This window comes from Acanthaster planci, unplaced genomic scaffold, assembly GCF_054643075.1.
Source record: "Acanthaster planci isolate LZ-2023a unplaced genomic scaffold, COTS_SCS Contig9, whole genome shotgun sequence".
In the NCBI taxonomy this organism is placed as follows: Eukaryota; Metazoa; Echinodermata; class Asteroidea; order Valvatida; family Acanthasteridae; genus Acanthaster; species Acanthaster planci.
This window is the reverse complement of record NW_028257633.1, coordinates 129,736-151,611: the sequence shown is the minus strand read 5'-3', so window position 1 is coordinate 151,611 and position 21,876 is coordinate 129,736. Positions and strand designations below refer to the sequence as shown.

The 21,876-nt window shown below is 42.6% G+C and overlaps 3 protein-coding genes across 7 annotated transcripts in view; 1 reads left to right on the top strand and 2 right to left on the bottom strand.

Annotated features, from left to right (window-relative positions):
• LOC147795522 (serine/threonine-protein phosphatase 2A 56 kDa regulatory subunit epsilon isoform-like) overlaps positions 1-4,401 on the top strand; it is a 57,777-nt gene extending 53,376 nt beyond the window's left edge. For all 5 annotated transcript variants that reach the window (XM_087131714.1, XM_087131713.1, XM_087131715.1 and 2 more), the window contains one exon: positions 330-4,401. In XM_087131714.1, the coding sequence (XP_086987840.1) occupies positions 330-426 (97 nt within the window). In that variant the 3' untranslated portion in view covers positions 427-4,401. The remainder of the gene's footprint in view (positions 1-329) is intronic.
• A 472-nt stretch (positions 4,402-4,873) lies between these two features.
• Positions 4,874-14,551, bottom strand: LOC147795521 (kanadaptin-like). The gene is made up of 11 exons (XM_087131712.1): positions 13,285-14,551; positions 12,616-12,744; positions 11,995-12,064; positions 11,331-11,473; positions 10,494-10,654; positions 9,342-9,411; positions 8,493-8,682; positions 7,706-7,805; positions 7,064-7,288; positions 6,570-6,861; positions 4,874-5,431 (listed from the first exon to the last, which is right to left on the bottom strand). Exons 1-11 carry the CDS (start codon positions 14,393-14,395, stop codon positions 5,382-5,384), a joined length of 2,541 nt encoding a protein of 846 aa, XP_086987838.1. The 5' UTR covers positions 14,396-14,551; the 3' UTR covers positions 4,874-5,381.
• Positions 14,552-15,147: 596 nt separating this feature from the next.
• LOC147795520 (transmembrane protein 26-like) lies at positions 15,148-19,632 on the bottom strand. Its single transcript, XM_087131724.1, has 3 exons — positions 18,580-19,632; positions 17,966-18,149; positions 15,148-17,392 (listed from the first exon to the last, which is right to left on the bottom strand). Exons 1-3 carry the CDS (start codon positions 18,768-18,770, stop codon positions 16,196-16,198), a joined length of 1,572 nt encoding a protein of 523 aa, XP_086987850.1. The 5' UTR covers positions 18,771-19,632; the 3' UTR covers positions 15,148-16,195.
• Positions 19,633-21,876: the final 2,244 nt, after the last annotated feature.

The following is a 21,876-nucleotide window of genomic DNA, read 5'->3' as shown; positions in this document are numbered from 1 at the left end:
TGTTGTCATTTCTTGAACCTGCCTGAAGGTGGTTGTGGATTTTCATATTGGATTCAAGTAACATCCTCCGGTATTCCACCTGTCCATTTGATTGGACAGTGACTTGTATGTAGAGCTTAGGTCTAGACACATAAGCACTCACAGATAGAAGATGTAAACATAACCGTGGAAGCTCAAACACATAGCATTATTTTTACATTTGTATAGATGCTAAATTGTGGCCACGGTCAGTGAGTGATACAGTACGTTGGCAGTGAGGGACCATTTCACGATAGTGGTTGACATTGTCGTAGAACTCTGTGCTCAAGGTGTTTTTCTTATTCTCTTAGGGAGAAAAAGAAGGAGAAGGAAAGAGACGAGTTATGGAAGCGGCTGAGCAAGCTAGAGATGAACAATGCTGCCAACAAGACCAGCAATGCCAAGTAAGGCTGTGCACCCTTCCACTGTCAAGCCAGCCCGGCCCCTCAGCAAGACTAGGCTCAGCTCGACTTAGCTCAGCTCAGGCAAATCACATCATAGTTAAGCAGTTGACTGCCAAAGTGTTTTCGTGTGTGTGATGCTTGCATCTTATGGGATTTTTAAAAAGAGAGAAACATTCTGTATCCCTGAGCAAATTTCTGATAAGAAGTACCTCCTTTGTTTAACAGATCAGAGATAAACTCTGCGTTGCTTTTGTGAAAAAAAAATTATACCCAGCAATTGCCCCTAGATTACCTTTAAGTTCCTAGGGTTGTGCAGAATTGCCATGCGGTCAACATGGCGTTGAATCCAGGTCACTTTGGGGTTGCCTTGAGGAAACGTTGTGGTTGCCACTGCTATGCTTTAGTTTCTCCCTGCGTGTGTGTATTCATGAGTGCAGGTGTAGTATAGAGCTTATTTCCTAAGGAGAACTAGAGTTGACACACAATTTCCCTCTTTTTGTCATATTTCTTGAAGTCATTTTACAGACGTCATTGTGTGACTGAAATAAACAAGGCAACTTTGTATCCCCCTGCCCATCCCCTCTCCCATGGACATGTTTGACGTGTTTTGGGAGATGAGACAGATTACATGTAAGTGATGCAAGCAGGAACACTGAACACAGTCGCAGAATGATGTTTAATTTGTGAACGAGGCAATAGAATAGTCAGATGTTTGTATGTGCGATTGGTGAAAAAATGGTATGCTAAAAAGTGTGTGAGTAAAATGAGCGAGTGTTTGGGTGAGCGTATGAGTGTGGAGTATATCACTCAGTTTGTTTTGGATCCTATGTACTTACGCTGTACAAAGTAATCAAAATACCTAACCAGAGGACTTGGTTTAAACACATTAGACCGACAAGCACTTTCATCATAAAACATGAAAACACTTCTCCTGATTGGAGGCATTAGTAAAAATTTAAAAGTATGTCACACCTTGAAATGGTGAGGTGTGGATATAACCTGGTGTGAGAAGGAAGGGTGGACATTTACCTGTATATTGTCTTCATTGTTCTTTTAAACAGTTCTTTTTATGCTTGTAGAAGTTGAGGTATTCAGTAAACGGTTAGAATATACACATTTTTCCCCAAAATGTTTGAAAATTGAAAGTCCTTCAAATTTTCAGCAGATGGTGCAGCGGTTGAGACAAGGGTACTGGGGTTTTTCCTTGTAATATACATGTGTGTACTTTGTACATGGCAAAGAAGATCATGTTGCAGATCCTTACACCTGCACTGCCGGGTTGTGCAGGCACCACACCACAGATACACAGCCTGATTTTTTTCAAGAGGTTTGGAAGAAAAGCAAATTATTTCTGGAATATGCATGGTCAGAAAGTGGAAAACTTAACATCGTGTCTTATTCAGGACAGTGTGTACTTTTTCTTTGATTGTGTCGCCAAGGCATATTTGCACTTATATAGTTGATCACTTGCTCCGTAAGATCAGTGTTGTCAATGGTTTGATTGAGAAAGGAAAGAGGAAACCTGCAGTGTATTCACAGCAGCCAGGGCTGTGAATTGTGCCTCACAAATCCCTACCAGAGCTTTGTTGGCAACTGTTCAAGCCGTAATCTATTCATTGTACACGTACACAAGAGTCTCCCCTCTCCTAAAAGTTTGATTTTGGTTTCAAGTTGGTGAATTTGTGAACTGACTTGAAATTCTATTCAGATCAACATTATGCACTGGATGATTCGATTCATGTTGTAAATTGTATATGATGTCTGGGGGCAATACTTATGAGAAAGTTGTGTACATGTTTATGTAATATTTAACAGCAGATGTTAAAAATGAAAACTTTAAAACGAAAAAGAAAGAAAATAACTTTGGTGTTTTGTAATATTGTATTGTTGTGAGGATACCAAATTTGAATGTTGCCAATACTTTAGGGTTCATCAGATTGGTCCGCAGTCGGCCACTTTTTTATACACTCGGTTGCTTTCTAACAAACCCTGAGCAATTTGTGTGTGTGTTCTGTAGGGTTGTTTGTGTGAGAGAGTGTGTACTCGAGTCTGATCCCTTACCATTATTTGACAGGTTCCCAACACCCTTGAAGCATAGCAAGATACTGAGAATGTGCTTCATTGACAGCTTACATTTTTTCATACCCTACCATACTGTCGGTGGCACTCGTGATAGTACACTTGTTGGTCATAGTCTTCAACAGAGTACCTCTTGCCTGCTAGTGAAAGACACAACTTCGGATTTCCTCCGCTTGTTACTAATTGTAAAAAAAATGTAGCTTTTTTGATGTCCACTTGACCCTTGACACGTGTTCTTTTGTATCACCTCTTTCCCATTATTCGGGTGATTTCTAAAGATTGTGTGTGACCAATGTTTTAATTTCCATTTTTACATGGTTGCAATTGCATTGTAGTAATGAGAAATTAGTGGGCTGACCACCCAGCACTTTTCACGATCATGCCCTTTCCTATCTGAGAAAGTCTTTGGAATTTTGCTCCGTTATTGCCAGAGCCCCAAAACGGGAAGTGCGTTTTCCCTCGTTAGTGCATATGAAAGAAAACGGTGCAAATTCATCTACATTTGTTGGAAGTGTGGTGTTTGCAACGTGTGTCTGCTGTATGTGACAAGGTAGAAATCCATTCAAGAAATGGGGGGACAAGACCGGACAAATGCTTCAGCTGATATAAATGGAAGCATCCGGTACTGATGCCCTGTCCTGAAATCTGGATGTGACAAGTGGCTAGCTTTGTTCGGGGCTAGACAATCAGCAACTGCTTCACTTTATTCATGGTGGGTGGTCTTCAGTTAGACTGATCAATATCAACGACTCACTTGATATTTGTACCAGATGAACTGATGCAGGTAGAGCTGTCCGTAAATGGATTTACTTGTAAATAAATTACATTAAATGCTGAGTATATAGCAGTATGGAACTCCACTTCAAATAATAGTTTTATTGAGATGACAGAGACGAATAGTAGAACTACTTAGGCTTACTAAATACATGTTTTATACAAAAACTATCAAAGAGAATGGAGTCAAACTTGGTGGAGTTGAAGTTTTAACAAATACATTGCACATCTGTGATCATTATTTTGATTTGCTTTCTTTGTTATGATAAAAAAAATTGGCCTCAGTAGAATGGTTTTCATCAATGAAATCTGTAAATGTGTAAATGTCTGTGCATTACATAAAAAAAAGAGGAAAAAAATTAACAAAAAGCTGAAATGGTTGCACATATTCTTAGTTGAAAAAAGAAGAGGGAAGTCGATTAGATTTCATCCGTTTTTTTTTTATCATTGCATTGTATCATTGTTTCATTGTCTACTGGATGTTGGGCTGGCTCCTTTGAGTAAAACACATGTAAAATTGATAAATGATTGATATATTAAACGAACTGATAAATTATGTAAGTTAAGTGTGTTAGAGATTTGAGTTGTCACTATGTAAAGGAAGTAGCCTGCAGCTGGCCAATCACGTTGCTTCACTCGTCCATCGTAACCAATCACAGCATAGTGAAGATGCACCTTAAACCCATACAGGCAGGGCAGTCTTTTTTCTCCAACTTGACGGAAACGTCATGCTGTGGTTTCTCATTTGAAATGTTTTATAGTACATACTTGTATTCGATTTTGTGAAATTGACACAAGTTCCAACAGTAACCCTTCTGGGGAATATACTGCTGTTATCAGGAAGTGTTTTGTGGGATTCCTCCCTTCTGTATGGATTTAAGACGGCAGAGATATAAGCATCCCGTTAGATGAGCTTGCTGTGTAAGTGTCAGATAAACCTCTTCTACCTGTAGTCTCATGGTCCACTGCATGCTTCTTTTTTTTTTTTCTTTTTTAATTTGGAGAGGATCGATATTCTGTTCTGTACATTATACCTCTTGTTATAAGACAGAATTACGAATAATAAATGATGTATTGGAGATCTGACTCTCCAATCCCACAAGTTCAGGAATTCTGAAAAACAAAAGTATCAACTTTTTGTTGGTGTGTTGTACTTGTCAGTTGCGCTGTTGTTTGTAATTGTCTATTTTGAGCATATTTGTGTCAAATTTGAGTTAAACCTAAATAGGGAAACCGAGTTGGAAAAAGAAAGTCATTAGAGCAGGATTTGAACGTATGACCCCCAGAACACCGTTGAAGTGGTCTACCAGCTGAGCTTTCAAGCCCCGTGCAGGCAGTTTCCCCCATCTGTCAATATCTTAGTTCAGGGATGCTACTCAGAAGTTATACACTCATATGGCGTGAAGCCTAGGGCTCACACCCAAAGTCTGTAGCATGTGCAACATCAGCACTGTTGCAAACCATTAATCAGTACACGCTGATCACTCACAGTGAACCCAAAAAAAGGGTAAAAAAGCATGTGAAGAACAAAGAAGTTGCAGTTGAGATGCAGTAAAATCGCTTTTCCTCGGAAAGAAGTGTCACCAAGAGAGCTGTACTTTTGATTTAATGAATTATTGGCTTTTATTTCAAATACATATGAAATAAGTGGGAAATAGAAAAGTCAATGACACCTCAACATTTATGTCAATTTTTTTAATGGCTTGTCTTCTAAGTTTGTACATGAATGTGTCTGAAAGGTTGAAAATAAAAACTTATTGTCATATATACTTATCGGAATCTACAGAGCCTTAATGGACTCGTGAAGAAGCCAAAATATCCTGGAAAATTTCTCATTTGTTCTGATGGTTTTCTTTAACTTGGTTAGAACAGCTCGTTGGTAAACTTAGAATCAGATTTTACAGAACGCATTCTACCAAGTGCGATGACCAGTTTTTTTTTACATTGTAAATGGTGTGTACGAAGATTTGTTTTCATTTTCTGCTGAGGCAAGGTAGTAGTCCCACATGATTTCCATGGACGATGTTTGCAAGGGCCAGACCAGTTCCGAGCAGTGTGCTTTTGCCATGAAGTATGGTGCTTTAGAAGACAAGGAACCAAACGATGTCAGTAGCCAAACTTTGCATTCAGATGAGTCCTTCCGTCTCCTGTCTGACCTGGCGAAAGTAATAAAAAAATAAAACATGTTTTCAAACACAAGTGCTCACCAAACCCATGCTTTCGACCCATGACTTGAATTTGTGATCACGAAAACCATCTCCACAGTTTTAACAACAATGACCTTTTTCTACACGGAGTGGATGCAGGAGAGAAAATGCAAATTCCAGTGAATACAGATGTCAGAAATTTTGTGATAGGGTAGAGTATGCCCTAGTGCAGTCCATTTAAAACACTGACTTTAAAAGCTAAACATCACAACCACGGTCCTTTGCAAAGTTCAACTTCGCAGATGCTGACCCTAGGTGGTCATTTGTTCAAACTCGTGCGACATGTCTTTAATACCGTTTAGAGTCGATCTTTTGACACCCCAAGACAAAGTCGCTGGGTGACATTTGCCACAACTTCCTGTGGCTAACAGCTGTTTAAGGCATCCACACATGCTCCACCTCCATGGACTACATGTAGTCTGAGCCTCTGTGTTAGTACCAACTGTAATTACAGGACTCGCTTAACCCCTTGACGCTGGGGTTTTTTTTTTCTGAAAGCTGACTCTGAGAATTCCAGCCTCGCTTGGCCACAAAGGCCACCTGCCAAACCGCAAATTCTCGGTTTGTGGCCCTGCGTGCTGTGCACGCTTTGATTTACACAGCGAAAAGGCTCATTGTTCGATGGCATGTGGCTCTATTCATGCTTCCACATTTCCGTTGCCTCTTTTCAAAGTGGGGACTATTGTAAAGCTGGTGATTATGATGCAGATTCGGCCATTTCATTTCTTGGCAACACACAAAGGCCAATCACCATATATACAAGAGCCAGGGTATGCTTTCTTGTGTTTGCTCGAGCGTGGGCCGATAATAACAGCTGAAAAGCGGGCTAAGGGATCTCAATTTTTACGGCGTCTCTTACCGCTTCCCGGCGCGAAGGGGTTAAACACGGGGACAAGTGCAGACATCACGTGGCACTACATACAGATTTTGTCAGCTACTTCATGGTAGATGATGCGTAAATACGCAGGGATATCCTATATCTGTGTTGTGATACAGGATATCCCTGCGTATTTAGGCATCATCTAGCTTGAAGTAGTTGAAAGGCCATACACTTCCTGGACTCAACCAATGGCACAATGAAACTGACCTATAGGGGGCGTCCAGTCCGTGAAATCTTCCTTATCTTCCATTTCCGCCATCTCTCTCTGCCTCAGTGTTTCCTCGCTCATCCTTGTCCTCTTTGCGCTTCCGCTGTCATCTCGGGCTCTTCGTGGCTTCTTCGTGGGTGAACGCTCTTCCCTTGCTAGGGAGGTTGCTGATCTTCCAGTGCTGTCTTTTGCTTCCCACTCATTTTGTATCTGGATCTTGGTCGGGAGAGAAGGTCCGAGTTTGCGGGCATGTGGTAGAGGGGAATGTGACTTGCTTACTGCAGGGTCCGGCTGAAATGACATCAAAACAATGATCACGATGTCATAAACTGAATTTAATGATATTTCAAAGGACCATTTTTAATGTAATACAGCTGACGGGAGCTGTTTTCTGTACTTGTAGAGACTTACCATACCATCATAAGTGAATTTAGATAAACAAAAGCCTCGGACTTTACAAAAACTAACCAAATGTAACAAAGGAATAGCCAACCTTGTGTTCAGTACTGGTGCTATGTGTAGGCTCAGAGACAGAAGATGGCCTGGATGCTGTCAATGGTTTATCAAGCAATTCAACTCTTGTGTGCTCTGAGGAGCTGGTGGCGGCTGGAGGGGAGGCTACTTCAATTGGCTCATCTTCCTCTTCTTCCACTTCCTGTTTTTCCTCTATTGCCCTCTGGCTGGGCAAAGACACAGGCACAGCGGTGGGAGACTGCATCTGTCAAGAAGGACTTTCCAATGTTAGACATGAACGACCAAACAGTTGGTGACTGGCCTAAGTCCAAAATTGAATCTATTTTAGTCTAAAACTGAAGCATTTTATCCCACTGTGTATAACCTCAAGCTTCATTCACAACAGCCCAGCTCGGTACTCTGCAGTAAACTTCGTACTAGATATAAATATGTAACAAAAACAAGCATCTCATCATTTTGTGGAAATGCTTTTTAAGTGTAAACATTTTGAACCTGCTGAAGTAGTAATGATTTTGAAATGCCACATCTGATGAGATCGAACAAATTCGTTTATAATAAAAAAGGCTTTTAGTGTGATACTGTTCTCTATAAAACAAAAGATCTTATTATAATTTCCAAAATATTTCATTTCAGGGAAAGCCCTGCTGAAAAAGTAACTTACCACAGTTTTTAACTTTGGCCTCAGGCCAGCATGGCCCTTCATTGAACCAAACATAGGCAGCTTCTTGCTGAAAGCAGCAAAACTGGTTTGCGTTGATGGTCTGTGTTTTCAATATCAAATCAGGAAAATAAATAAAATTCAACATCTTGCTCTGATTAATTTGAACTAATCCTTACATCGTTAAGAGCCCTTCACTGACACCTCCGAAAAATGACCTATTGTGCAGGAAACCAACAGCACACCTTTTAGTACTTTACACGGCCCATGTGAAGTAACAGTGGCCGATCACTATACCTTCCTCACTCCTGCATAATCTTCAAATTTTGGAAGGGTATCAGAACACGAGGGGTTATTCCTGAATAAAGTAAGTCCTATGAATTTCACCCCAACCAACCTAACCCAACCCAACCAAAAGGAACCCAACCCAACCCAATCCAAAGCAACCCAAAGTAACCCAAACCAACCCAACCCAACCTAGCCCAATCCAACGCAACCCAATCCAAATCAACCCAAGCCAATCCAGAGCAACCCAATCCAAAGCAACCCAAACCAACGCAACCCAACCCAAATCAACCCAACCCAATCCAACCCAAAGCAACCCAACCCAAAACAACCCAGCCCAACTAAAGCAACTCAACCCAACCCAAAGCGACCCATCAAGCCCAATGCAACCCAACTAACCCATCCCACCTCACCCCAGCCACCTAGGGTGTGTGAAAAGAGGATGGTGCTATCCCATTCAGTGACACTTCAGGAAGGGGCATTGGGGGAGGGAAGGCATGAATACTTTTGCAATGCTGGCATAGTGGCAGGCTTGGCAATGTCAACCAGCCGGCTGAGTCTGGCTTGCTCCTTCTTGAGCTCAATCAGTCTCAGCTTCAGTTTGGCCCTCCAGGTCTTGTCCAGAGTCTTGCCACCCTGAATGCTCTCCATGAAGGCGTCCAGCGAGTCATCTTGTAGGACTGCCGAGGCACTGCCTGGGGGGAAAACAAGAAACAAAGATAACGATGATTCCAGTCAGTGAACAGAGAGTTCTTTGAGCAAATCTGCCAGAGAAGTTTGCCGCACTCACTGCTAACCATCTCTATGAAATGAACACAGCATTTTTAAGGAGCTTGGCCCACAGTTACTTTTATAGATGTGCTGCTGCATTAGGCTGACCAGAAATTCTAGGGTCAAGTGAAATTAGATAATCTGAATCGATCGTGGTACTAGCCAATTAAGTGGAGGAGCTCGTCCAATAAGCTAGCAATGTCATTTTGTAGATAAAATGTGGGATTAGGAGTACCGCAAAAAATCAACAAACATCCAAGGAGGGGTAATACAACAAATTCTCTCTCCAATGGATAGAATTATGTGAATCTTGCTCTTATTTTCTTGTCTCGAGTGCTAAAATGTGACCTACCAACTTTTGAAGTTTCTACAATCCATAATCTGGGGGGTGGGGGTTCAAAAATTCCAAAATCTGGGTGAAGCCTAAGATTTCACACCTCTCATAGACAAGTCTCCTTCCAAGCAATTCTACTTGTTTATACAAATACAGTAGCTGCCGGCAGCTTTCATACATATTTGTATTTAGTTTCAATCAGCCTTATTGAAAGCAAACTGGGCAAGATAAACACACACCCAAACTCACTTTTACTTTGAGTGGACATTTCTTCCTCGATCTTCTGCATTTCAGTTTCCACATCTGAAAGCTGAGATTTCTGCAAGGCACAAAATCCTCTGTCATACTGATGTTAATGGACACCCACCGAAAAAAGAGGTTTGCTTTAGTCACATTCCTAACCCAAGTTTGGATGGTTTCACTTTGACAATGACTACAGCGAGGTTAACTGATGTTATAAAAATTGATCCCTTGCTGGGACTCACGGCTTTTACAAGTCTTGTTTCAATCACAATTTCTTGATCTAGCTTTCTCTTTTGAATAAAGAAAAGGCAAGTTAAATTCTCAAATCACTGGTCCAATGAACTCCACTAAGAATGACTCACTAAGCATTTTCATGCATTTCACATTATTGCATTGTCAAAAGGCAGTGTCGTTACACCCTTGGCATTCGAGTACGTCAAAATTACACAAATGGCGAGAACAAGCAAGCTGCAGTACAGGTCAGAATTTTAGCCGACATGCTAACACGATCAGTGAACCTGACACGCTGTTCATTACACGCTTTGCGGTTTTTACCACGCATTGCTGGTCCAATGCATGATAAGCCTGATCCCGGACCTCAACATCTCGGCAGGGCTTGTGACCACAGACCGCAAAGGTGACTGACAACGTGTAGTAAAGCACTGCACACGCAGGGCCAGGGCCGCCGCTCCAGCTTCGTGTAAGCGTGTTCACTGTACACATACATTGTACATACATGTATACACATGTATGTATAGTACATGTACACCGTATGGCATGCAGTGCACTGAATAAGTGAAAATCACGTATATGTACATGTAGTGCCTGGCTGGCAAGATGATCGTCTTGAAGCATGCTTGAATTTGAAGATAACTTGAACTGCAATCAAACTGAACACTTTTTGTTGTGGGAAACTAGGAAAATGATTGTTCCGGTCAACAAAGGCCTGGCTGTTCTGGGGTTTGCGTGTATTGTGTGCATGTTTCAGATTGATTTAGATCAGATTGTGGTGTCGGCATTCTCTATTATGCAGGGGGTTAGTGTGTTTCGTGTTTGTGGTTAACTGCTTGCGTGTCTGACTCGATACAAACTGACACGTTAAGCGTGTTGGCTAAAATTCTGACCTGTATTGTAAGTTGAATGGGCTGTCTCTCTTACCAGCGAGTCATAAGTCTGCGCTTTCTCCTTGATGATGCCAGCTTTCTTCATACGCTGTAATCGCTTCTTCTCAATCTCTCCCGTCCGATCCAGGAAGGTGTCCTCATCGCTGTCATAATAATCATCCTCCTTCCAGTTCTTGACTTTTCTCTTGTGGCTCTCTGCGAGACAAACCATCACTATTTATATTGAGCGTTTACCCCTTCGCAGAAATATTTTTGAAAACCCTGTACAAACGCTGGTGAAAAATTTTGGAAGCTTACAAGCCATGAAACTGAAATCAAACTGAGAGGAATACATTTCTTTAATCACTTGGCAGTGGCTGCTTGCATGTTCTTCGTTAAAGTAAAATATCTTGGTCATGTCCCCCCAATTAACTGATTTAGGTATCGGTATATTTAGACGTTTTTGCAAGGTATCTTTTCGCTGCGGCAGAGGTCTTGCAAGGCGAGTATATGGGCATGATTTTAATGAAGCCTGCTAGGGTGAATAATCCAGTTTGGGCTGAAGAGTATTTGGTCTGTGCACCAACACCGCCTCATATGCGAGCAATAGAGAGGCTGGGCAGACCGTCTGGATTTCAACTCCGTAATTGTTTAAAGTCACAATAATAATGCAGGGATTGGGAACAGTTAACTACCTGTTTTTGTGCTTTAAATAAATGTGGAAGACCAAGTGCTAGCCAGCAAAGTGTGCAGGTCAGCCAGAGGTGGTTGGTCCAAAAGCTCATCAGTTAGGTATGAGCTCATTGCTCAAGTCTGGAGTCAATTTGGAGTCTTTCTGTTTCTACCAGCCAGACTCCACTCCAAAATGTTGACTACAAGGTGGGTTGTTTACCATGTGTTGCTTGCCGTAGTACGCCTTGAGCGTCTAGGATCCGACACGCCTCCAACGCACAGGCCACGACAGCCTCTTTCTTCTTACCCACGACTGCTGCCTCGGCAAAGATGGGCCTTCCACTGGCATCATCTAAGGGCAATCTGTCAGTATGGATGGAAATCCAATGGAATCACATGTGGAAGTCAAACTCCTACAGTGACAATGACTTCAACTCACTCTAAAATTAAATGATAGTGAAATGGCGAGACAATGGGCTCTCAATGGCCATCAAACGTGTGTTAACTTAATTTCACTTTTAAAGGAAGTCAGCGATGACATTGTATAAGTCACTCACTTGGATGAAATTGGAAAGGGCAAAAGACAGAAAGGATCAAAGGATCTTCCCAATGAGGGTGAGAATTTTCGGAATTGAACGAAGATCAACAACATGAAGGGAACCTTTCCCAATATAAGGAGTTCTACAATGATGCTACGAGCTATCATTGAGACACAAAGTGCGTGGGTGTGATGAGACATCATGCCAAACCTCCAACTTGCTTGAAGAGGATTTCACTGGCTTCCTCATAAGTACAGAATGGAACAAAAACTTGGATTTCTGCATGCTGTGTGCTGCACAGCTTTTGGCCAGGAGGCAGGCAAACACACACAATCTGTTACTTACTCCACTTTGCAGACAAATTGCTTGTTGAAACCACTTTCCTTTTCTTCCACGTTATACTCCAGATCATATCCTGCAAAAGGTGTGGGAAAATGTGACCTTCACTGCATTGTGTGTGTCACTCAAGATTTTGCTTATGCAGAAACTCTGAACTGCATCTAGATTTTGAAGTTTCTTTCACAATTAATATGTACACATAGCAGGGCAGCATGTTGCTACATGTATCAACTCTAATTTTTTGGTTCAATGACTCTGTTCAATACAACTCATCCAGGTGAATGCTAAAAGCAAGGAAATGAAACAAAAATGCTGAAGTTGGTGTTACTCCATAGGGCAACGTACAGATAAGAGACCAATCTCGATATGGTGCAACCCAACCAATTACGTCAACTGATATATCCAGCAATGTTTCAAGGAACATTCCAATGGCCCCTGGGGCCATTAAGAATGAATGTTAATTTTGTGTGAAGCGACTGTCGCGGACAGTAACTCTGCACAAAAGTTATCATAATGCTGGCCCCACTGGTGGGGGGGGGCCACTGCAGATGAACAGCGATCACGTCACCATGGTCAATCATCCGCTTTGTCTATAGTTCCTAACTAAATGACATCAACACCACCAACCCTCTCTCTCGAAGTAGCCTCGGAGTGCCTTCTTGGGGTCTTTGATGTAAGTTGCTTCCTTCTCTTCTTGGGTCATGATGGCAAATGGGTTGTCGCCTCTTGTGTCTTCCTCCTGAGCATCCTCGTAATCTAAAAGAGTCAAAGGTCTGGTTGGTGTACTGTAAGACACTGCCGGGGGGGGGGATTGCAACCCTTGTGCCTACAGCTCCTACTCCAATGTAGACAAGACGAAGATAGGTAAACACAGTGCTAAAATAAAAACAATTGATCAAGCAATGAAAGATGCAGTAAATGAACAGAAGAGATTGGAGCTTCAACAGCCACTCTAGGCAAAATTGTAGTTTGACATTTGCTTTATGAACATAGAGGTGCACTGTTTAAGTCTTAGAGGTGAACTACGTGAACACCACATCTAAATGTACATGTACATGTATTTACATTGATAATGCCAGTTTACTGTGTGTCCATATACATGTACTCGGAAAGCATGTGCAGTGTTAATTTTACATCCGAAAATGGTTACTGTTAACATTTCTTCACATTTCTCTCGTCAATTTTGGTAAATTAATATAAGATTCCCAAATACGACTCAGCCAAACTTTCAAATCTTGATCAAAAGGAGGGTTGAATATTCAAATCTATAACTACTCAATTTGACTCAGCCTTTACCCATCCCCCAGCTGATGCCTTCATCTCTCTCCTTTTCCTCTCTCCTCTCATTGGCTGCTTGCTCCTGAGTTGCCCTCCTCCTGTCTTCCAGCTCGGCCAGCTGTTTTTGTCGCAGCTCTTTGAGTTCTGTCACACTCAGTTCAGATTCTGCATCCTGGTCTTCTGCTGGCCCCTGCAGAATATACATGCGGGAGCTTCCGCCCAACTTAAACATGTGCCCCACCCTCATTCGGTAGAACACCCTTCCTTCCATCTTCTGCTTGTTGAACCAAGAACCATGCGTGCTTCCAAGGTCGTACAGATAGAAACCAGGATCATGCTCGCTGTCCCCCATCAGACGATACTGCAGCACAAGGTGATAGCGAGATAGAGAAGGGTGCTCTAGGGGGATATCACAAATCTCCAATCTCCCAAAGACATGGTAGGCTTTGTCGTTCAGTGGTATCTTTGCAATGATAGCCCCACTCTTCAGTACTTCGAGGTGATACGGTTCGTTGGGAACACCACTCCAGGAGGGCTCTATGTAAGGCAAGGGCGGAGCTTTGGCAAGCTTCTCAGCAGGTGACTTCTCCCTGGACTTCTTGACTGTGCTAGCCGGTAACAGTGGTTGCTCTTGTGGACTTGACTGTTCTGCCCCAGGAATTGGTCCTGACATTTGTGGATCTTTCTTGTGTTTTGGAATGTTGGACTGTTTTGGCTTTGGAAAGTTGAACTCCTCACTGTAAGGTTGGAAAGCATGGTCAGTTTTATCCTTTGACTCATCAGGCTTTACATTATTAGTTCTGTTTTCTAATGTAGCTGAGGCAGGTGAATGGAACTTTTTGGGACCAGCATGACCAGTCTTGGTTGGAAGTGGAAGTCCGGGTAGCTTAAATCCCCCTTCATCTTGTTTAGACATGTTAGACTCACTCACTTCATGAGACCTTTCTATAGTGGCTTTTTCACCCCCAAATCCACCCGAATTTTCGGTTGGGCATCTTGTTTCTGATCCCGGGCTCCTCTGCCTCTGGTCCAACGATGGCATGTTCGGCAAAGACGAAATGTCCACGGCGGCACATTCCTTGGATATGTTGGCATGGTTGGGGTCGGTTGATTCGGATTCCCTTTCCATTTCTGTGACTGGATCACTTCACTGCTATCAGTAAAATAACTTCTTGATTTTATCGTGTTCATAAACGTGTAACACGAATTCCAGAAGACGCTGCCGCTTGATTTAGGCCTATCGATTTATTTTCTGTCGATGCTCTGATGGTGGCTGCCATTTTGTTTATGCTCCTTGCCAAAATATGAGGGCGGTATTTCATTCGCTTGGTCGAGTGGGTTTGGGTAGGCGTGTCCGTGTGGATTCGCATTGGGGTATACCTGAATGTTCTCGAGTCTCCCTCCCCGCCATCACGAACACTACGCAGCTAAAGTACGTTTGATGCCCTGACTTACCCCATCCCCTTACCATCTCAGGCTAACTTGCTTGAGTATATGTAGTAGAAATATCCCTGTTCATAAATTTTCATTCAGTGACCCACAACATGGTTCCAAATTATAATAAACAGGAGTTTTTGAGATTTCGATGTGCACAGTATCACTTTTCAACTTCTATTACTTGCTGACTTACTTGGAACCTTATACTAAAGAAGAAAAAGGTGTATTTCAGAATTGAAGCCACTAATCCTTCGGCCTTTTGGATAAAATTTTAGGACAAAATGCAGACGAACTTAAGAGCTGGCTAGCATGAAGATTCGTGTGCACTAAAACTCAGTCTAAGTAAACGAAGAGGAAATCAGATGACTGATTGGTCACCAGTGGACTACCTCAGAAATGAGAAGTTCTGTGACACGATACGACAGTCTTAGGTCTATTTTTTATTTTCACTTGGTGAGCAGTACACAACTTTGTGACAATACGTATTATTTCAAATAGTACATAATATAAAGTGATTAAAAAAATCAACTTCAACTCAAACTCCAGTCCATAATTCGCATGTAGGTTTAGTAAGAGGAATGAACCTCGCTTTATACAATAGCGGGCTTTAATATTTACACTGTTTAGTTGGTAGCGCTGATAGTTCGGTTTTTTGTTCACTGAAGTCAAAACATTGCAAGCTTACAAAGATAAAATTCAATGCAATTTCCTGCACATTTTGGATGCCTGGAATGACTGAATATGCATTTAATAGTACCAAAATTGTAAACCCCAACCACGATTCGTCTTGAAATCCTTCTGATCATCTCAATTCATATCACACTCACTAGCCCAAACGATTACTTCATCCAAGAAAAAAATGTAACACTGATGCAAGACTCTTCTACATTAATCCAAACCTGAATTTATAATGTAGTTTGAACTGCTAACAATAATGAAATCTTAGATGTACTTTTAGAGTTTATTTTTCAACCCACTTCAAAGGTACGTCGGTTCCAACGGTCACAGGACGTAGCTGTATACACACGCACATAACTTGGTGATCGAGTTTCTGAATTTCCTACCTAATATATCTTTTATATGAAGGTGAAATTTCGTTATTTTGAAACTGCCCCTCGGATGCATATAAATAGGTGCATGGTCACCTGGGGGGGGGGCACTCCCCATTTAAGAAAAAGAAAAATAAATAACGGGGGGAAAAAACGAGAAAACGAGGGAAGGGGGGGTGACCAATTTGCTTGAAAATACCTCGGCCGGATCAACCTCCTTCCACCGCATGTCGGCTTGCTGGGATTGAGTGTTTGCCCCTCCCCGTGCAGAGGAAAAATTCTTGCAACGCCTATTATGGGTGATATGCAACATCTTGGCGTTGTTTTTCTTGTCAGTAGGGAATAAAGCATACTGTTCTACAGCTGTGCTTGAAACCTATTTTTCTTATCAACCCCCAACTATTTTTGTCATTTTTCATAATAATCACCTCCACCGCCGTCCCCTATGCATTGCCACCATTATGAACACCCTCCTCATCATCAACGCCAGCCGCCCGATCTCTGCCGCCTTCGTCGCCCGCATCTTGCTCGTCATCGCTACCGGGGCTGGCGTCACTGAAGTCCCCATTGCCGTGTTCACTGCCTTGCTCAGAGCCACCACTATGCACATCATCGTTTCTGTCCCTTTCCTCTCCGTCAGAGAAGTCCACCAGAAACACAAACACGTTTTTATTACCGCTTTGTCCAAAAGAGCTATCCGAGCCAACCGTACTACTCGTATTTTGGTTGATGCATTTTTCTGGAGACGGTTCGTTATTTACATCGTCTTGATGATCTGAAATACGACGGTGATTGAGAAAGACAGAATTGTCATTAACCACGTTGCATGGCCATTCCGTTTGGACACTGACGTGTTTTCTGTGTCTCAAATGTTGCCTGTCTTCGCCTGAGCCATAAAAGAAACGCGAGGTGACCCATAAGGATGGAGTCTTATCAAGGTCATCGATAAGGATTGGCTCGTCAGTACGGCCTACTGTCGCGTCTCTGAGGTCCGTACTTTCAGATCTGCTAAGTTTGGCTCCCACCCTGCGATCTCTCGCCTTCCGCTTCTCCCGGTACTCGTGCAGGATGACCGCCAATCGGTACAGCTGCAGCACAGTCAGCAGGGCGTTCTTGGAGGTGAAAAACAGAAACGGGATGGAGAGGGGGACCCTGGGGCTTATAATGAGATACAGACGGCTGGCAAGGAACGGCAGGTCCTGCATCATCAAGGTGACCAGAATAGCCCAGGTCTCGGTACCGCAAAAGAAGTGGCAGTGGTCCGACTCCCCGTCCCGTTGCACCCGAATGAGCGGCTTCTTTCGGTGCTCAGCGGCCAGAGGCCTGACCCCTGCTACCCTCGTCTTTCTGCCTTTGGTGAGAGTAAGGCTGAGGGTGAACTGCGGTAGACTCCATGTCCACACGGACAACAAGATCAGCACGTGTACGTCGTTGTCGTAAATCTCGTCCACCTTCAGTCCCTCCCCAACGAACTCTAAGATGTCGGCCGCCATGCCAACCTGGACCAGTAGCAGCTGGGAGAGCTGGTCACGTGATAGTTCCCCCTTCGGCAGAAGCCATCTCCCAAGGATAAGAGAAAATAAAAGCATTTGGTGTAGAGCCAACGCCCAGTCTGGCAGTATCATTGCGACAAACGGCACCTGTTTTGGAGGAATATTTCGATATTTTGAAAACCAGGATCAGGATACGTCACAAAGTCTTTCTTACTATCAGCATCCTTTCGTACAAAACAATAAACACATTGGGACTGCTGCACTAACAGCAAAAGATATATATCTCTCTGTCTTTTCGTTTTTCATCCAGGGTGTGTCTATGCATAAGATAGAAGTCGGTTCCCACCACTGGTGGATCGATGTGTGTGGGAGGAAGGGACCGTAGCCCTCTTCTAAAAAAGAAAAAAATTTATTTTTGAAAATTAACGTAGATTTTTGGACTATCCCACTTCATACCGAAAGCGTGTTAAAGTCCTTAAAATGCGATCCGTCCATCAAAAAGGTCATAAAAGATTACAAAATTCCAAACTATCCCCCTTAAAATTTAAGAAAAAACCTCTGGTGGATGCTCCCCCGGAAAGTTTGGTTCTGTCATTCTCTCGCAATTCAAGTGGCGTCGTTCATGAAGGAAAACGAAGCAAGGAAGATAGACCTAACCTTTCCCGCGTTAGCAATACCAATTTCCTATGCCACTGGAGCGAAAGTGGTGTCAAAACTTACCTCATGCCCGAAGATGGGCGGCAGTGAGGTTTTGTTGAAATAGCTGTCATCACAAGGTGATGGGTTCCGGTCATCGTTGAGGTTTATTTTCCCACAGCCACGGCGCTGCTTGTACACGTCCCACTCGATCATCCAGAGGCACGGTACGGTGCACATGAGCATCAAGGCAATGGTGGGCGAGAACCTGAAACAGACACACTCGTTCCGCTAGTATAAGTCAATCGACTCCTTGCGGATAAAGTCAGGTAGTAAAAAACAGTTGAAGCCTGAGACGGAGCCGAAGTCGAGTATTGGGAAACGGCTTTGTATTCATGAAAATGAAAAGGTACCATTTTCTATTTCATCGAAAAAAAAAATACTTGGTTGACATGTCAAAAATTGAGAATCAAAATCAGTAATATAAAAAAATAAATAAACAACCCAATTTGTTTTGTTTTGTTCTTTAGTTTACTTTACTACTATCTCTATATACTTTCCATCTCATTTTACAATCTTCAAATTTTACACTCGCAAAATTTTAAAATCTTAAAATCTCCACGACATTTTCGAAAACAATCACAAACTATCAAACATTTGGATATTAGAAAATGCTAAGCAATGAAAACTTCGCTCACCACTTCCAAGAGCCGTGTCTCTTCACCGCAAGCGTGTAGGCGCCTTCCATGAACATAAGAAGTAGAAACACCACCCATGCTATCCAGAGTCTCCCGTCCTTGTCGCTGATCAACCAGACGCTCAAACCAGCCACAAGAGAGAACAGGATACGGACCAGAGTCCCGTTGATCACCATGCAGCATCGTCCCATCTTTTATGCGGTGTAATATGAGTACAGGCGTGGAGACTTAAAACGAAGCAAGTGCCTTTGAAAAGCCAGCTTTGATTGCAAAAACTGTGCTTAGCAATTAAACCCTTTTCTGAACACCACGCTATTAACACATGTTCAGGGTGTTAATGGATAGTTATGGGCCAAGTTGAACAACGGCGTTTAGGAACTAGATGTGCAATGTTATCTAGGCGTGATTTAAAATTGATAGAAGAATTGAATTTAAATTTTTGTTTAGCTTAATTTGGTTTGGTTCGCTTTGCACTTGGTCAATCAAATTCAGTTCTCCCCGGCCAAAATTGATTTTGTCCACACTAACGCTGTCCACAGAAGATCACGTTGAATTATTACCTCGGGATCAGTCTCTTTTCGATCCGGCTCAGCACACTGCGTAAGCATGTAAAGACAGGATTCTTGTGTTGATTACTGGACTCACTGTAGTTTTTGGTCTTTCCGAAGATGTGGAGTTCACAGAGTTATTTTACGATCTGTGCCTCACTGGTTAGCGTACGGCAAGATCTATTCCGCAGTGTCGAGTCGACATGCAGAGATTTGAGTCCGTGCTTCCTGATACCATTTCTACCTGAAGTGCGTAGACACGGCAGACCATTAATTAGAAGGGCTGCTGCACTCTAACGAATATGGATCGACCAGGCGGCGACTTTATTAAGAGACATGCCTGCAATTAATTATGTCATCTTGCTAATAGCATCTGAGGCTAATCACCCTGCGCATCTTATCTTCATAGAGAAAGCCCGAACACGGCTCATCTTGTTCATCCTGCTACGCTGAACAACATCTTCGAGATATCAGATTAAGGACAGAGGAATGACATCCTCAACTTCTAGACCTTTTCAGTAAAAAAGCTGCCTATTGGGAAGAATGATAAAGAGCATTGCGCGCGATTTATTTGCCAAGGCTTATTATTTGACAGATGCATCTGGCATAGCGAACTTTAACGTAGGACTATGCTTCAGGGGACTGGGCGAGCATATTAAGGACCATTACAATGGATGGATCAAATCCAACGGATATTTACTCAGTGATACTGACTGCACGCGAGGGTCTATTAGTACAGTTCAATTTATCATCCTTGAATGAAGCTATTGGTGCATGCGGGTTAGTGGAATCGAGAAAACAACGTGTTCGGGTCCTGTTTGTTATAACGACGGGAGAAGGGAAATTCGACGGTAGTCATTTAGCTAATAGAAGGCAAGAGTCAATTAACAAATCAGTGGATCATGCATGAAAACGTTCAGTATTAAAGAAAAAAGCAGTCCTTTTTGAAGATTACTTAACGAGTAAGGTGATCTGTCACTTTCGAGGAAACCTGCAAAACAGGTTTGCAGACGGTTTTCAAAAAGGAGGACGAAAACATGGAACCAGTGAGCCTATATTACAGGCACGGATCCGGAGAAGGATCGAACCCCCCTCCCGTTCTGAGACCCCCCCCCAAATAAATAAAGGGGGCGGAGATAAAAAAAAAGGGGGAAACATAAAGGATAACTAAAGTAAGTGCACCAATACCACCGTAATCAGCATTATAATAATGTTTCATCATCGTTTCCGCTTGTCCGCAAAAATGAGACATTAAAAAAACTTCCCCGGCCTGACCCCTTGGAAAAATTCCTGAATCCACTCCTGTATTTTAACTAAAAATGCATGTACTTAAAAGAAGCAAATAATATTAATATTACCAGAAAGTATTTTAATATTTAGGCCCTACAAGCTCGATTCAGGGAGGTTTTATCAGTACGTTTGGAGCCTCCATTTCTCTTGTCCCCAAAATTCGTAATGCCATTTCCCCTTCAGTATAGGCTTTTTTTCTTTTCATCATCTAGATACAACCCAAGAAACGTATGAGTTTCTTTTATGTATGAAATAATTTAAATATCAAACATCTCAGGTGTCCAACGTTGTTGGCTGGGGCCCCCACCGATATGCGTACAAGGGAAATAACTGCGACCGTTTACGCTACTGGTTTCCATGGACACCCCTATTAATTAAAACAGTAATACGGGCGATTCACAAAAGTGCGACACCAAGAGTTTGCAACGCGTTGGCCAATCATAACGCGCGAAATTTGTCGACCCTTTCCAAACGCCCATTGGGTCGACAGATTTCGCGCGTTGTGATTGGTCAACGCGTTGCAAACTCTTGGTGGCGAACTTTTGTGAAAAGGCCTTATTGTGGACGTGGGCATGACTTTCTAACTTTTACCATACACCGTTATTTTTGCGCGTTACCTTGGTTGCGTCAAGATGTCCGCCTGCAAACAGACTTGGCCCTATACAGCCAGCAAGCGCTCGATGTTTACTAAGGATCAATCAGGCTACTCATTATAATGTCGTTTATTTCCCTTGACAGTCATTCAAACCCTGTAGGCTTATTTGCCCGTGGAAAAACACTCTGACTGGGACTGGTGCGTAATGAGAAAATTCTCCGTTGATTTACTAATTAAAAATGTAGCTGTCCATTGTCCTGCGGTACAAGTATCGTACGTTAAATGTTACTTCAACCTGTCCAGTCCTCCATGTTTATTACTCCGGGGCATGCACAAGGGAAGAAAAAAGAAGACTTTGAAACAAATGAGGGCCCAAGGATGCACTTTCTCAGGAGACAACTTAATCGAAATTCTGCTTCATTGTGTGACTATATTTGCATTTCCCAGCATTAGCGTTAGGAAGCACGGGCATTAAAAATATTTAAAGGGGTGAAACATTGTCTCAGGTTGCACCACGGGGCATCGAGAAAAAAGGAAGAAGCCCAAATTATCCGGGATCCTTAAGTGGGTTCCAGACCCGGTGCCGTCAGGTCTATGTGCTTCGCATTATTTTTAATCAGGGTTACCCCCCCCCCACTTTTAAGAACGATTAGCATTATGGTACAAACGGTGAACATCAATTGGCCATAACCAGACCTAAATGGATCTTAACCAAAGGCGTATGGGCCAAGGGGGTAAGTTCCCCCACCCCAGACTAGTTAACAATTTTTAAAAATAGTTATAGGATCTAAAGACGCCAGCCTTCTACAGTGGGTGTCTGCTTGGGTGCTAGTAGTGGGCGCCAGATGTCGCTGAGGTTGAAAC